Source organism: Triturus cristatus, chromosome 9 (assembly GCF_964204655.1).
Source record: "Triturus cristatus chromosome 9, aTriCri1.1, whole genome shotgun sequence".
In the NCBI taxonomy this organism is placed as follows: Eukaryota; Metazoa; Chordata; class Amphibia; order Caudata; family Salamandridae; genus Triturus; species Triturus cristatus.
This window is the reverse complement of record NC_140592.1, coordinates 692,352,526-692,370,253: the sequence shown is the minus strand read 5'-3', so window position 1 is coordinate 692,370,253 and position 17,728 is coordinate 692,352,526. Positions and strand designations below refer to the sequence as shown.

Below are 17,728 nucleotides of genomic sequence, written 5' to 3'. Positions count from 1 at the left end.
GAAAGTCTTTTGTGGAACCTGGCCTCAGTACTGGAATGTTTCCCAGAACTACTACATATTGTGTTGCTTCGGGGGTAAGTGGATGTATTTTGGGCCTACATGCTGTCTACCCAGCTCCTCTAATGCTGGGATCGTAGCCTCACATCCAGCAGTTTCTCTCTGTGTGATTATATTACCACCTTGGTTATCAATACTCATCCACTTTGCCTGTGGATGTTCTCTTGGGGGTAGAGTGGGCATGACCTGGATTTGAGGGGAGTGGATTGGGTAGCACTCCTGCACAGAGAATTACTAACTAAGCCTGCTGGACCGGTCTTCCCCGATACTGCCTTCAGGATAGATTGACTCTGGGCCATGTTTACACCATGGCCTGGGAGCACCGTTTGCACAGCACCGGCTATGTTAGTTCAGTCAATACCGTATCCCATAAGGTCATCTGGGGTAGATTATATGAGACTACGAAACGTAGCAAGGCGCTGGCTTGCCTTACTTCATTTTGGGAAGATCGCTCCTTCTAGGTGATATTCCATCTGTTTACCTCTAGCAAGAGCCAGCTGGCCTTAAGTCCCACTCTCGTCAACATTTATGTCAGACCTTTAGCAGCAATTGTGGAGTCATTTAGTTTGTCTTTACCATTATATGCTGATGACACCCAACTGGTTCCATCGCTGTCCTCCTCTGAGTTGAGGGGATTCTTCTTACTTAAAAGTTGTATAATGGTGCTGACTCACTAGATGCATCTAAACTACTTGAAACTAAATGCCAAAAACACAGACATTCTCTTGTTGGGTAAACACTGAGGTCTGTGTACTGGGGTCCTCACTAGTGGTCTGAAATGTTGGGTTAGGAAAGACCTTCGGAACCCAAATCTGAAAAAAAAACATTTTGGAGTCTTAATGGGTAATAACCTGTCCTTGGAGCCACCAATTAAAGCACTTACATCTTGTTGTTTTGTCCAGCTATGAAGTGTAAAGTAAATTCTGGATTTCAACTCCCAATCGGGTCAAAAGATGATTATTTTATAATTAGATTACTGTGATGTTCTATATCTGGAGCCAACCAGATGTGCTAAAAAACAATACAAATCATTCAGAATGCAGCGGCTAGGCTTCCTTGCTACGCGCAACAAACGTAATCCGGGCGCTCACGAATTCTGTATTTTGGTGTCATACTGAGAAGTGGTTGCACTTTAAAGCACTATGTGTGGTGCACTGAGTCTTCTATGAACAGGTACACCGAGCCTATGTTCTCTGATCCAATCATATCACCTGTTCAGGCTGCTAAGATCAGTGGAACGTAACCTAGTGGTAATACCACACTTTCCGAGGGCAAGGCAGGGAGGGAGGTCTTCCCGCGTATTCAATCCTTCCTTGTAGAATAATCTCCCAAGTCACTTAAGGACAGTGTCTGATCACTTCAGTTTCAGGAAGCAGCTTAAGACCTGACTGTTCCAGCTGTAAACACTGTTCTCTTCTGCTACCTCTCCTTTGCACTAGGAAGCACTGAGGGGCATATCAGCAACAGCCAGCAATAATTATCGCTAAGCGCGCTTAGTGCGAGGATAATTATCGCCGGCTATCGCTGGATTTTATCGCAGAGATAGCATGCTATCAGCAACGCATATCTTAAATCTAGGCGCTAGCTGCAAAATGTGCGATTATCGCTGGAAATCCAGCGATAATCGCACAAACATAGTCGATAGCTTGTTGATAGGGCAGGACAGACTTAGCCATAATATCCACCTTCCATTGGATATAATGGCTACGTCAGATTGAAAGCAGGCGTAAGGAAAGTAGCAATAAGCGTGGTTAGCGCTACTTTTCTTATCGCTATGCAGGTTAGCGTGCAGCTTGATAATTGGAGAAATGTCAGTTAGCGACATTTCTCCTGTTATTTTGGTCAGGAACGCCCACTTTGCATCTCATTAGAGATGCAAAGCTGGGTATTAAGGTAAATGGCGTTGAGGCATGGAAACACGCGTTAGCGTGTCCTTGCTGTCAGTGCGATAAAATTATCGCCGCTTTTTGTCCGAAATCGGATGTTAAAGCGGCAATAATTTTATCGCGGGGCCTTGATGATATGCCACTGAGTGAGGGAAGCCATGCGTAGTATATATTTTTATAATATAACATAACATGGCAAACAGGCACACAAGTACATGAATAAATTACATTTAACAGGGGCACACAAGCAGAAAACACAAAGTAGGTGTCACCACAAAGCCCAGCACTACACTCTCACTACTCAGACCTTCTCTAGGAGAACTGTTCTGCTAGTCCCCAACACTGCACTAGCATCTACCACTACACTAGCATCTCTTGACTGCTATTTCACATCACAACATTACAGACTTGCACCACTGCACTGGTTCCCGAACCATTGCACCAGCTAGCCCCACCACTCTTCTAAAACCTATTACCAAACTACCGCAACTGCACTAGAATTCCAAGAACTGCACTATTAGTCGCCAAACAACAAAGTGATGACCATTGCACTGACACTTCTAGTACCACCTCACCGCCCCCCAGGGCTTTAAGTTGACTGAAAAAACTGGGGGGTCTCTCAAAGGGGCGTGGCCGATGCAGCTAGGGGCATGGCTTAAAACATGTCCGCTAAAAATCTGTGCTTAGCATAGTGTGCCGCCTGACAGGCATGTTGCCGCTTCCATTATTGAATCCAGATATATATTACAAAAAGTAAGATTACCTACAACAAGCTAGGGCTATTGGCTTTGTATATGTCTGTTAGGTGCATAAGCTATATAAGCAACAACTATGGCTTTGTTGCATACAATATTGAAAATACTTTCGTTCTGCTGAAATGATGAGAATGTAAAAGAACTATAACGAGTCTCTTTGAAGTTAACTCAAAGGTAGTGAAGGGTGGCACTGCTGCAGAGTTAAGATTTTTTTTTCACACTGAGGGCAAAAATGGAGAGCCCGGCGGGGACCCGTCTCAGCACCTGCTTTTTGGAACTGCCAGTGCTAAGCACCAGCAAGACTCAGCCCACTTAAAGCACTGCCACCCCCCCCAATCTGCCACCATGCACTGCACTGATTATCAGCAACAGCAACCAGTCATGTCATGTCAATAGGAATTTGTAGAGCGCACGTACACCGGAGAGGTTTCATGGCGCTAGTTCGATAGAAGTCCAGGTCCCTGAATTTAGAAAGCCTGTCGAAAGAGCCAGGTTTTTATGAGATTTCTGAAGCCAAGAAGATTGGTGGAGAGACAGATTTCAGATGGAAGGGAATTCCAAAAAGAGGGGGACAAGGTGGAAAACCTGGCACCACCGGTGCGCTTCAGTCTAAAAGGGGGGATAAGAAGAAGGTTTTTGTGCGCTGAGCGAAGGTTACGTGTGGGAGCATATTTATTAATCATGTTGTTGACGAATTTCGGGCTGTTACCATTAAGTGACTTGAAAATAAGACATCCAATCTTAAAGGCACACCGCTGAGCAACTGGCAGCCAATGAAGTTGCTTCAAGAGGAGGGTGATGTGATGATGTCGAGGCTGGTAAGTAATCAGACGCGCTGCCTGGTTTTGTACCATCTGTAATCATTTTAAGAGATAGAGAGAGATGCCAAAATATAATGAATTGGCATAGTCAACATGTGACATGACCAAGGCAATAATCACCTGGATCCGAGAATTGTCAATGAGAAATTTACAGATCTTCTTTATTTTTCGGAGTTGAAAAAAAACAGGTGGAGATCACGGATCTATCTGAGGCTTCAGAGTAAGATCTTGACTGATGACCACCCCAAGGCTTTTAGCCGAGCTAGACGGGACAGGAGACTGCCCAGCTCTCTGGGCCAGAAATGGGGTCCCCAAGGATTTTTATCAATACCACCAGTTAGAATTAGCTCCATTTTGTCCGGATTAGGTTTCAGATGGTTCTCGTTCATCCATTGACTGATGAACAACATGGTGGATTGAAAAGCATGGATTGACTCAGAAGAATTACTAATGGAGAAGATACGTTGAAAATCATCTGCATAATTAAAAGTGCAGACTTTGCGCTTCTTCAGGTCTTGGACAAGTGGGGGGAGGTAAGGATTAAACAACAGGAGAGAGAGGGAGGAGCCCTGAGGGACTCCACAAGAGATTTTGACTCTAGGGGGAGTGAACTGAGCAGTGTGAACTGCCTGGGAGCCATTTTCCAAAAAAGAGTTGATCCAGCTTAAGGCAGAACCCGAGATTCCAGCGTCCCTGACACGGTCAACCAACAGAGAGTGGTCGACCGTGTCAAAGGCAGCGGAGAGATCAAGCAGGATGAGGGCCTGTGAGGAACCACTATCAGCCTCACTACAGAGGGTATCTAATACTGTAAGGATTACCGCCTCGGTCGAATGTGCCAGGCGGAAGTCTGCTTGATAAGGCTCAAGGAATTCTGATTTCGCCAAGAAGTCAGTAAGACATCCTGTGACATAAGCTTCCAATATCTTGGCCAGATAGGGAAGGAGAGAGATAGGGTGGTAATTGGTCAAAACTAGCGGGTCGGAGCCCATCTTTTTCAAGAGGGGGACGACAATGGCCTCTTTAAAAGTAGCAGGAAAGGTGCCTCCTTATACAAAGAAATAAGACATGATGACAGGCTCAGAATACAACATTTCAAAACAACAATCGGGACTTATGGATTTTTGTGATACTTCCTACCCTGTTGCTTCACTCAGGATGCCACGTACTCATAGAGAAACATTGCAAATCTGCCGCATTTTAAATGTTCACGTCTGAAAATGTAAATCGAACCAAGGGTTTCAGGGGAGAGCTGGCCTTGTGTGTCACTTGTGAGCAATGATGATCCCTCTGAATCAAAATATGATAGATGAAAGCATGCTATTCGTTTTCACAATCTATTTTTTCTTGAAATAACACCCAAATACAATAGGGATTGACAATACTCTTGCACTACAATTTTAATAACCAACCTTTTGTTTCTCTGAAGAATTTAATTAAAAATTGGACTTCTTCCTGGATCCTCTCCTCCATGGTGCCCTTCCCCATTCCAAACTGTCCCAAAACGGACACTGCGAATCGGCGGAGCTGCTTCCATTTGTCCCCGTTGCTGAAGGCCAGTTCTGAAAGTGTGGGAGAGGGGTGATAAATTCATCAGTTAATATTAGCCACGTAATACAGCCTAAAATTGTTATTGCATTTATTATGTTTTATGTGCTATTCTTAACAGTAGCTGCACGCTGGTAAATACCACTACCTAAAGTACATTTTTTTTTACCAAGTATGGGGCATATTCTCAAGGAGGCACTTTATCGCAGCCAAAGTTGTGATAAATGTATCTCCCTATTCACAAGCTGGTGTTAACATCCAACAGCATCAGTTCAACCGCAATAACAGCCGCAAAAAAACATCGCCACAAAAGACCCCCGCAACTATCGCAAATGAGATGCAGAGTAGGTGTTTCCGTGCCCAAATCCGCGACAACACCACTCCACAACATTCACAACGACCAGACCGAACTGCGATAAGAACACAAAACAGGCAATAAGGCGCGTTAGCGGCAGGAAAATAACATCTGCTCTGACCTGGTGCAAAGTCGGACCACAGCCTGCACCACAAAAAGGAGCACAGCCCACAGACACATCGGAAGGGCAACGGATGCCATGGAGCCACTGGTCATGCGGGCCGGACACCCAAGAGGGCCACAACACCCACCGCCACCACCCCAGGACCTCAACGCCCACCCGGAACACCCCCTCACGGACCACCTCAGAGGCAGCACAGACAAAGACAGCGGACCCCCAGGAAATGCACCAGCCGCACAGACACAACACCTGACAATGTCATTGCCCACTACAGGCCCAAAAGGACAACCATCCTACACATCTTGACCAACAACGTCCAACAGGCCGACTTAACCAACACAGCGGACAACCAACATCCCACCCCACACAAAGCTGCAGGCTGTGCTGCACCTGTTGGCCCCTGGTACCCCCCAACCAACACCCGCCAGAGTCGGAGGAGTCACACAGCCAGCCACATCCAAGTCCCTCACACCTGTCCTGGACATCACCACAGCCTGGTACTCCAGTCCCTTTACATCCAACACAATGCGCAGGAGCTGTTGGACACCAAGCAAAGACCATATGCCATAGCTGGATGCATGCTCGTGTTGGGGGCAATCCACAGCACACATGCCATACCTGTGCCCCCTGCCGACACAGCACACAATCGCCGCAACAGAAAGCACACGTCTCACATCAATGTGCAGGCAACAACCGAACACCGTGGAACCTCCACCAATGTCGCCTCCAATTACCCAGCCAGTGTGCATGATTCCTCCATCCTCCGACAGTCCATCAGCAACCAGTGTTCCCAGGATGGCACCAAGGGAAATGTACAGCCCCTTAGCAAGTTCCAAATGAACACCTCACTCACCTCAACTCCACAACCATGCAACTCACAACCCTGGCAATGCACACGTCACAAATTCACAACCAACATGCAAAACAACATGCCCACCCACCAGACACGACAGAACAACTCACGATGGTAACCTGGGCAAGCCCTGCACATGAGCCATCAATGGCATGGCACCTCAGCCACACACTACCCGAATGTGGAGAGAGGTGGCAACCAGGCATGTGTGAAGGAGGCAGGAGAACCATGATTGGGAAAGTACACAATGTCAAGTGTGGCGGAGATGTGCTGGACAGACCACAGTATGCAGAACACAGCCCTATCCATGGCGACATACACCTCTGGTGTATAGAGTGTAGTGGACAGTGGACGCAAACATGTCAACCCGGCCAGTGGGGGAGTATGCGGAAATGTTGCCTGTTACGTCCCCCCCATAAGCATGCGTGGAGTAGGATGGCCCGACGTATGCCAGCGTAGGGGTGTGAATAAAAAGCACGTAGCCCTGGGCGTGGTCCTCTTCCGGAAAGCCCAACGTCTCTGACAGAGTAGCGCCGCTCATCACGCTACTATGCCGTCCTCCTGAGCGGAGTTGGCTGCGATCCTGTGCTCCTGCCATACCCCGGCACGCTGGGCCTCGAACCCATCAGGCCCACCCCTGCATAGCCAGGCCACACTGATCACCTGCCTACACCGACGTGTGTCAAGGAGGGCCCACCAAGTGCCTGCGCAAGCTCCAAGCCCAAGTCCTGCGACCTTGGCAGCCTCCTCAGACCATCACGGCCTCCACGACACAGGCCTGCTTTACTCCTTTCGTGTTTATGTACTCTACTGCCTCCTCCGGCCTACACCATGGTCAAGTAGGTCACACATTTGGAACTGAGTCTTGATTACACCATAGCAGTGAACATTATTTAAGGCAGAGTGCATGTCACAAAACTCCCTTCGATGTGGTGCCACCAGGTCTGTGCATAGCATGAACAACCACACGTGTCTGTGGGCCTACACGGACTACTGCCCTCGGCCTATGCTGCGCACAAGTAGGTCACAGAATTTGAACTGAACATTGATTATTCAAAGGCCGAATACATATTATCGCACGCAAGGAGAGGCGTAAGAGGATGACGCGTTGCAGTCCGGAGGGAACAGGATCATCGTTACAGAGGTGATCAAACACTACCGACAACTGCCCTGGTGTCACTAACTCTGTGCAATCCGAGCAAACGACAGGTGGGTGTGGGCCATTGCTGACTACTGCCTCCGGCCTAAACTGCGGTTCAGTAGGTCACAGAGTCTTGATTTAGCGATGACAGAGTTCACATCAGTGTACCGGCGTCATCGCAGACTGCATACCCTCTCAGCACCGGTGCCAATAAGTTCCTGGACATTTATGGACACTCTCTGGTCGTACATTGGTGGCATCTGAGTCCATGGACTAGGGGCTAGTTTTCATCCTCATGTAGCTGATACCGAATTGGTGGTGAAAACGAGGCTGGTGCTTTCCACTCCTCCATTTGCTGCTGCCTGATAACATCAGACCTTCCGCATCATGCGCTGGAGGACACCTTCCTCTGTCCCCCGCAAGCCTACGCCACATTCACCTTGGACATCGATGAAGACCCGCTCACTGCGCCTGGACCTACCTCAGTGCACCGCAAATCACCGTCCCGTGGCAGGGTGCCTGTGCCGGCCGCTGTGCATCCAGGGCCACTAACTCTGTGCTGGTCAGGTCCGGGACCTCTTCTTCTGAGATACTGGATGGCCTCTGAGACGATGGCCTTAGGGTCATCAATGCCATGTGTCTATGGCCCTGCGCTGTCCGCTGCCTCTGGTCTCAACTGCGGCCCACCTAGCCTCACACATCAAATCGAGGCCTGACCGGCCCGGATGTCGCATCACCGCAGGTGGCACACGCCACTACCGCCAGGACCAGCTCCAACCACAATCTGCCAGAATCGAAACTGTGGTCCTGACTGACTTACGGTAGATGCGTTGGCACACGTGACCAGTAGTGAGCGTACATGCATTGTGCAGCATGGTTATATGCTTCCGGATCGGACCATTCAGCCCTCCCATGTCGGGTAGTTAAGCACATTCCAAGGCACATGTAGCTTATTTCCAGCTCATGTCAATCTAGTAAGAATTATTCATAAATTGCAAAACACTTCCCGTAGCAACCAGATTGGAATATTGGCAAACAGATTGAAGAGCTGTGGTAGTACCACCATTTTCATTATTGCTATACCGCTAGTGAGCAATAGTGAAAGCCGTATCTAGCTTTCCACCGCTTTTGAGAGTTTCCGCACTACCTTACCATAGTTTAACAGTATGCCACCGTCGGGTCAGTGTGCACCTGAATTCCCAAGTAGCGCACTTAGTCCGTGGTCCACTGTAGTGGGCACTCCAATGGCACTAAAGTTGTGAGGGGGAATATTAAAGGCTTGTCCCAATGTATGCGCAAACCGGAGTGCCTGCTGAAGAGCATTACCTCTCAAAGAATTGGTGACAAGTTACGCTCTGGGCCGCGTACATATAAAAGAGTGTTATGTGCCTAAGCAAAGATTACCAGATTGCAATGTGGAAATCGCAAGCCCCTATGGGCATGAAATTCTCTGGGAGCGCAAGCTCGTTGTTCACCACCAGAGCGTAAAGAAGGGGTGACAGGGGACATCCCTGCATTGCAACCCTGGTAACGACTATAGAGTCTGTAACTTCACCGTCTATCCGTAGACATGCTGTTGGTCTGGTATAAAGTACCTGTACTAAGCGCATAAAGGCCCCTCCCATGCCAATATGCCTCATTACTGCTAGCATGAAGCCCCTTCCCACTGAATTGAACGCCTTCTCTACATTGAGGAACAAAGCAGCTTCCCTCACCTCTGGATCCACATGCAGCATTGCACCAGATAGAACCGGAGGTTATATGATAATGTTCTACCTGGTAAAAAAAAACTGTCCTGCTCGGGCCCACTATGCCCGGAAGCAAGGATGCCAATCTGTTGGCTAATACTGTTGCGTATATTTCTGTGTCGACATTAAATAGCGATAGCGGCCTATAGGATGCACAGCTGTCAGACGGTTTTCCAAGCTTTAAGAGAGTAACCAGTAGTGCCTCACACATCGAGGGTGGAATGCAACCACCCTCTACCATTTCCTCATAGAGAGTTATCACCTGAGGAATTAGTGGATCCTGAAAAGCATTGTAAAAGGCTACCGTTAACCCATCTGTTCCTGGTGCCTTGCCACCAGGCATTTCTTTCAGAGCCGCCATAACCTCGGAAGAAAATAGAAGGGCCATACGGTGTTCTCTGTGCTCCAGAGAGTCATTTCAAAGCAATATGCACAAGATAGTCCAATGTGGCTCCCTACTCCTGCATAGGGCTTGAGGTATATAAGTCTGCATGGTACTGGCAAAACAAATCATAAATTTGACCAGCTACATACAATGACATCCTCTGTTCATCTTCTAATGTTATTTTGTCTTCAAATGGCTCTATCGGGCCATCAGGGCACAAGCCGGGATATCTCTTACTGCCCTACTTGACAGGTGGTCCAAGGATCTCGAGAAAGAACTCACTGACAAGGAATGGGTTTCGCTGCTGGAATACCCCAGGAAGGTGTCCCGCAATGCCAAATTTAACTTTATACAGTCTATGATATTACATAGGGCATACCTCACTCCACATCGTTTACAGCACATATTACCGGAAACAGAGCATCAATGCCCTAGATGCAGGTTGGTAACTGCCGACCTTATACATATGTTATGGTCATGCTCCATATTAGCTGAGTTCTGGGAGGGTGTGCTCCAGAGCTTGAGAACCACTTCCGGCATTCACATAGAGCAGTCATTGGGGTGGCTGTGTACTTGGCGTTCATCGCTGCACAAAATCACAAAAGGTACAAACCCGCTTCATTGACTTGGCGATGCTGCTTGCTCAACGCGCTATCACCATACAGTGGAAGTCGGTGAAGGCCCCATCAGTCTATGTTTGGCACGGTGAGGTGGTACTATGGGGGGGTGCGGAAGGTGCTGCTATTAGGTGCGAGGAAACCCGGGGCTTACGCAAGACCCTAATCTCAATGGAATGAGATGTACTGTTGGAGACATTTAACCCCTTCGCTGCCAGGCCTTTTCCCCTCCTGTGCCACGCCCTTTTTTGGCTATTTGGGGTAGTGCGCGCTGAGGCCCCTGTAACTTTTTGACCACATAAGGTAGCCACGCCTAATTTGCATCCTTTTCTTCCAACATCATGGGGATTCTAAAGGTACTCAGGGTTTGTGGATTTTCCTAGAGGGGTCACAGAAATTAGCCAAAATACAGCAAAATTTTGTTTTTTTTCGGAAAAATTGGAAAAACGGGCTGCAAATGAAAGCGTCTGGGTTTTTCCCTGAAAATGTTATCAAAAAAGGGTTTGTGGGGTTGAAATCACCATTTTCCCAGCTTTTCGGGGATACCAGACTTTTGTCAGAAACCCAACATTATTTACACAGTTTTGGCATTTTTCTGGGACATAGCCTAATTTTGCTATTTTTTGTGCTTTTGACCTCCTTCCAGTTAATGGCAGAAATGGGTACAAAAGCAATAATGGATCCTGGAAAGCTATATATTTTAGAGAAGAAGACAAAATTCTGAATTCAGCAAGGGGTCATTTGTGTAGATCCATCAAGGTTTTTTTATAGAAACTAACAGTTGAATATAGGATAAATTGAAAATTAGTTAAAAAAAAACCCTTTCGTGTCAACGTTTTCACCTGTAACTTCTTCTAATTATGACAGCTCTTTGAAAGCAATATACCATTACATCCGCTGGACATTACTGGTTGTGGGCATGTATAGGACTTGTAGGTTCACCAAGAACCTGACGAACCCAGAGCCAAAAACTGAGCAGCAACTTGCAATGGTTTTTTTATTATGTACCGGGTATATAGTAATTATTCTGTAAAAATGTGTACATGGAAAAATCGGTATGAAATACACCTATGTATTTCTGAAATGGGAACAAAATATAGAGTTTACAAACAGTAGATATTTGCACATTTCTGAAATTGGGAATACTCATACTAGCATGAGAAGTATCAGTCATTTTTTAGAATGACTTTTTTTTTACACAACATCTTTTATTTGGAAGGCAGAAATGCATCGAAAGTCAATAGATAATAACAGTTTCTTTACAAAACTGAATTACCCTAAGTCTCCCGATAAAAATGGTACCTCACTTGTGTGGGTAGGCATAGTGCCCGCGACAGGAAACGGCACAAAACGCAACGTGGTCACAACTCAATATCGCAGTGAAAATGTACCCTTTTTTGGCAAAGTGCCTAGCTCTAGTTTTTGAACCCTAGCTCTACGGGCACCTAGGGAAACCTAGCAAACCTATACATTTTTAAAAACTAGACACCCAGGGGAATCCAGAATGGGGTGACTTGACTGCCTCCCACCAGGGTCTGTTACCCAGAATCCCTTGCAAACCTAAAACATTGTCAAAAAACACACATATTCCCCACTTTTCTGTGGTGGAAAGTTCCGGAATCTGCGTGGATCCACAAATTTCCAGCAATCCCGCATTCCCCAAAGTCTTACAAGAAAAACGGTACCTCACTTGTGTGGGTCGGCCTAGTGCCCGCGACAGGAAACGGCGCAAAACGCAACGTGGTCACACCTCAATTTCGCAGTGAAAAATGACCCTTTTTTGGCAAAATGTCTAGCTGTAGTTTTTGAACCCTAGCTCTGCGGGCACCTTGGGAAGCCTAGCAAACCTATACATTTTTGAAAACTAGACACCCAGGGGAATCCAGGATGGGGTGACTTGACTGCCTCCCACCAGGGTCCGTTACCCAGAATCCCTTGCAAACCTAAAAAATTGACAAAAAAAAACACATTTTCCACACAATTCTGTGGTGGAAAGTTCTGGAATCTGTGTGGATCCACAAACTTCCACCCACCCCGCATTCCCCAAAGTCTTACGAGAAAAATGGTACCTCACTTGTGTGGGTCGGCCTAGTGCCCGCGACAGGAAACAGCGCAAAACGCAACGTGGTCACACCTCAATTTCGCAGTGAAAAATGACCCTTTTTTGGCAAAATGTCTAGCTGTAGTTCTTGAACCCTAGCTCTGCGGGCACCTTGGGAAACTTAGCAAACCTATACATTTTTGAAAACTAGACACCCGTGTGCTTCCAGGGAGGCATGGCTTGCGTGGATCCCCCAACGTTTCCTTACCCAGAATGCACTGCAAACCTCAAATTTAGCTGAAAAAATCACCTTTTTCACACATTTTTGTGTGGGAAAGTTGTGGCATCACCGGGCTGACACAAATTTCCTACCACCCAGCGTTCCCCCGGGTCTCCCGATAAAAACGGTGCCTCACTCGTGTGGGAGGCCCAAGTACCCGCGACAGGCAAGGCCCCAAAACATATTGAGGCAACATGAAAATTGCCTACCTCAAAACGACCTGGTTTTGCAAGGGGGGGTCACCTGGGTTTTTGGCCGGTGCTCGGCAGCCACCTAGGGGAACTTACCAAACCCACACATTTCTGAAATCTAGACACCCGGGGGATTCCAGGGAGGTATGACTTGCATGGATCCCCCAACGTTTCCTTACCCAGAATGCCCTGCAAAACTCAAATTTAGCTGAAAAAATCACCTTTTTCACACATTTTTGTGTGGGAAAGTTGTGGCATCACCGGGCTGACACAAATTTCCTACCACCCAGCGTTCCCCCGGGTCTCCCAATAAAAACGGTGCCTCACTCATGTGGGAGGCCCAAGTACCCGCGACAGGCAAGGCCCCAAAACATATTGAGGTGACATGAAAATTGCCTACCTCAAAACGACCTGGTTTTGCAAGGGGGGTCACCTGGGTTTTTGGCCCCGTGCTCGGCAGCCACCTAGGGGAACCTACCAAACCCACACATTTCTGAAAACTAGACACCCGGGGAATTCCAGGGAGGTATGGCTGGCGTGGATCCCCCAACGTTTCCTTACCCAGAATGCCCTGCAAATCTCAAATTTAGCTGAAAAAATCACCTTTTCACACATTTTTGTGTGGGAAAGTTGTGGCATCACCGGGCTGACACAAATTTCCTACCACACAGCGTTCCCCCGGGTCTCCCGATAAAAACGGTGCCTCACTCGTGTGGGAAGCCCAAGTACCCGCGACAGGCAAGGCCCCAAAACGTATTGAGGCAACATGAAAATTGCCTACCTCAAAACGACCTGGTTTTGCAAGGGGGGGTCACCTGGGTTTTTGGCCCCGTGCTCGGCGGCCACCCAGGGGAACCTACCAAACCCACACATTTCAGAAAACTAGACACCCCTTCCCAACGATACCTCTCCCGTCTTTCTACGTGCTCAGGGGGCTGAGATAGCCCCCTGAGCACGTACAAAGTGAAACCTGAAATGAGCCTCTTGGCTCATTTCAGTTTAACTTTCACTATAATGACGTCGGCGCGACGTGCGCGCCAATCGTCATTACAGTGAAAGGGGGGGGGGCCTCGGGTGCTGGGGAAGCTGTTCCCCAGCTCCCGAGGCTATTTTTGCAGAAAGGGAATCCCTCTGGTGCCCGCAGCAGAGGGATTCCCTAGGGTATGCCTCATGACAAGCTGGACTCGTCATGGGCACAGCGCGACTGTGCTCCATGACGAGTCCAGCTCGTCATGGGCATACAAGGGGTTAAGGCCCTGGAACCTGCACCTGTTCCCAGAATCAGTTACAAAACAAAGAAATCCACCTCGGGGGGGGGGGGACTGGGGTCAGATATCATGGGTAGTGGAAGGTGTGTGTCCTAGAGTGGTTGGACGCACACTGTGTTTGTTTAAATACCCCTCACACACCAAAATGGCCCTTGGTGTCATGCTTCATCATAGGGGTCTTCCCGCCCGCTGCGGGACGGGGCGTGCTACGACCTGCGACTACACGGGAGCACTGATAATGTAGTGCTATGTGTGATGCAAGAGGGAGGGTTTGGGGTGCATGTAGGTGGGTGAATTATAAAAAGGACCTGGCCTCTTAGACATACAAACTTTAATAGGTCAAGGGAGGCTGGTGCTATTAAAAAGGTGGTGCGGAGATGTCCTGCGTAATGTGCGGATACTCCTAATGAGTCAACATGTTTCGATGCGGCAAGGCATCTTCGTCAGGACAAGAAAAAGATCCCTCCTATATTTACTATGTTTACTCTAAATAGAGACTAGTAATGTTGTGAAAATGCAGTTAATAAAGCATTTATATACAATACCTAATGGTATGCCTTAATCAGTGTTTATATATATGAGAAAGCAATGCCTCATGAACCTCAAGAACGGGTGGATAGGACGAGGTCACTTCCGGTTCCGGTTCCGCGGGATGGAGCTACATTGAGCTAGGGACTCTCACAGGGCACTATCAAGTGACCTCGTCCTATCCACTCGTAGGAGTGTCATGATAGTCTTTCAACTCAGCCTGAATTTCACCCAATAGGCTTGGGTCTGGCGTTTCCCTGTGTCTCTGTCCTAGCTCCACAATTTCTGTCTCCAACCTCGCCAACCTGACTCGGAGGGCTCGAAGGACACCTGCATGCTTAAAAATAGTGACCCCTTTAACATAGACTTTACATGTCTCCCAGACCATCACAAATTTGATTACAAAGCCGATATTAAGACAGAATATGTTGTCTATTCCCTGTGCAAGTTTCTCCTTCAATGCCGTACCCAGCAGGGAATACTGCGGGAACTGCCAAGTGAATACAGCTGGACGTGGGCTACATAACTCCAGCTCAAGCAAGACTAGTGCATGATCCGAGTATGTGAGTGCCCACATCCATGCACTCGTTGCATCAAGCTGCGTGACATCAGCCATAAGTCAATTTGTGTGTGATCATCGTACACCGTAGAGTAGTGTGTATAACCTCTGGCTGTGGGGCACCTAAAATGCCAAACATCTAGTAAACCTCGCTGTGCTGCTATCTCGTGGAGAACTTGGGCTGCCATTGAGGGACGCCGGTGTGGACCCCTAGAGTAATCTAGGTCAGGGTTCTACATGCAATTTAAGTCACCACCCCAGACCTGCACACCACTACATACCTGCCACTCTGATCTGCGCATAACTCTTGTAGCTTTACTCCAAAACGCTGTCAAACCCAAAGCAGCAAACCTCTAGCGCACAAGGTAAAACCAGCAGCGCAACAAATGCCCTGCATTCTGCACTGTGCTAACATGTTGCTTCCAGGTGTGAGGTGTGTCTTCTGTAATATAGCTACATCTTTCTTATGTCATTGCCAGTATGCCACTCCAATTACGCACTTTATGACAATCCTTGAGATATAGCTACATCTATTTTATGTTGTTGCAAGTATGCCACTACCATATGCACTTTATGACAATCATTGAGACCTCGTGCATTCCATGTGAGCAACCTGATCAATGAAAGGGTCAGTGTGCTACACAGTGCTAGCTCATGTCAGCCACCACTGCCATGCATCCCATCAAATCTCTTCACAGCAACAGGGTGCATTTAACAGTCTGCAGCCATTGCAATTGCACAACATTTAATTGAACTGAAAAACATCCACCCCTCATCCACACTGTGAGGCCCCACAATATATAGAGTGAGAACACTACCCTCCCTAACCCTCCCAACACTGTACCCACAAAAAACAAAATACTGTCATGTGGCACACACATGGGGACCAATGTGGCCACACCAGTATCCCCCCACTCATGAAGAGTGTAGTAGGCCATGTGTAATGCATAACAAGTGCTATAATTGCATTTTGACAGTTGTGTTGCATGGACCCCTCTGTCACCCATATCACCCACGGTAAACAGGCAGCCCCCACCTCCGAGTACTACATGCAAGCAACATGATGATAATGAGAGAAACAGCATGACATGTATGTCTACTGAATGAATATTACCCATCATCAGCTGTCTTTAGTCAACGCATCCCCACCCCCAACAATGCACATATGTATCCTCAACAATGGGCAGTATCAGCCCAGGATTCCTTTGTCTGTTATTAGTACTGTAAATGATGCCCAGCCGAATGAAATGCTCTATGGGGCTGCACAGGGAGGGCAGCCCACCTCCTTTCATCGCTTCATAAGGAACTTCCGTCTCCAGCACCTCGGAAGCCGCAGCATCAGAATCCTCCAACCCAGGAAAGCGTTGCTTTGTCAATGCAGCAATTCATCCCTTGAGAACTGATTAAACTATTTTGGGTCTCCAAAAATCATTGAGTTCCCATCAACCAATTCACGCAGACATGCTGGATAAAGCATGCTATATTCTAACTGAAGTTCTTGGAGTCTGCGTTTGGCTGGGACATATTGCTTGCAGGCCTCCTGGACCTGCTGAGTGAATTTCTGCATCATAGTCCCTATTGTTTAGGAGACCACTATGACTGGGCAAGTCTTTGCCCCAGGTACGTGCCACAGTGCCAGTGACCGTTGGGCTTAGTCAACAACAAAATAGTCTGAAAAAGTCGCTCACCCTAATAGTCCTGTAAGAAGTTTCTCCACAAACCTTTCCATGTTGTCAATGGCTGTGGACTCCACCAGCCCCCGGAGACAGAGGTTGTTGCGACACGATCTGGCTTTGAGGTCCTCTGTCTTGGATTGCATTGTAAGTACCACCTTGTCTAGTCGCTTCTACATTGCTGACATAGTGCATGTTCATCCTCTGCCTCCGAGACACATTGCTCAACCATGTCTAGGCACTCAGTGTACTTGTCAAGGCGCTCCGACATGTGGACCATTCCAAAGGACAGGGCATCTTTCTAACCATCTATTTTGCTGTGACTGTGCTGCATTGCTGCCAAGATTTACTGCAGTCCTTCGCCCACCTCTGGTTTTGCCTCCTCCCGTCCCCAGTCCACCGCTCCACCATCCTCATTGGGCTTGGGCACTTTTGAGTGTCAAATTGTAGCTTAGATTTGTCGGTTTTGCCCATATTGCAGGATGCGACCAGTAGGGTTTGCACTAGGCCTCAAGAAGCGTGCTGTGTTGTAATGAGCGGTTAGCAAGTAAGACAAGCAGCAAGGTGTGGCAGACATCAGTAAGAGCAAAAACTAAAGGGGACCAGAGTCCAGTCAACCCCAGATCCCCAGCACCACAGGTGCATGTCACCACTCCCTATGGGTAGGCCGCAGCTATGCAGTTGAGCAGAGGAGCATGCATCCAGTCACCAGAGTTCCATGCACAGCTCTTTGTGCCTCTCTTTATAATTGGTTGTCATGAGATCTGTGGATACCCCCTCAATACAGGTTGCCACTCAAATGCACCCTATGGTTATGACTTCCAGGGGGGGCAGATACACCACTGTCCTCTCAATTCATGCCTGCTAGACCATTATCAATGTGAAGCCATGCACAGTCCCA

General features: G+C 47.8%; 1 protein-coding gene across 6 annotated transcripts in view; it reads right to left on the bottom strand.

Annotated features, from left to right (window-relative positions):
- LOC146798510 (cytochrome P450 2F2-like) overlaps positions 1-17,728 on the bottom strand; it is a 443,597-nt gene that overhangs the window by 243,796 nt on the left and 182,073 nt on the right. For all 6 annotated transcript variants that reach the window (XM_085625789.1, XM_085625794.1, XM_085625792.1 and 3 more), the window contains exon 4: positions 4,932-5,081. In XM_085625789.1, the coding sequence (XP_085481915.1) occupies positions 4,932-5,081 (150 nt within the window). The remainder of the gene's footprint in view (positions 1-4,931; positions 5,082-17,728) is intronic.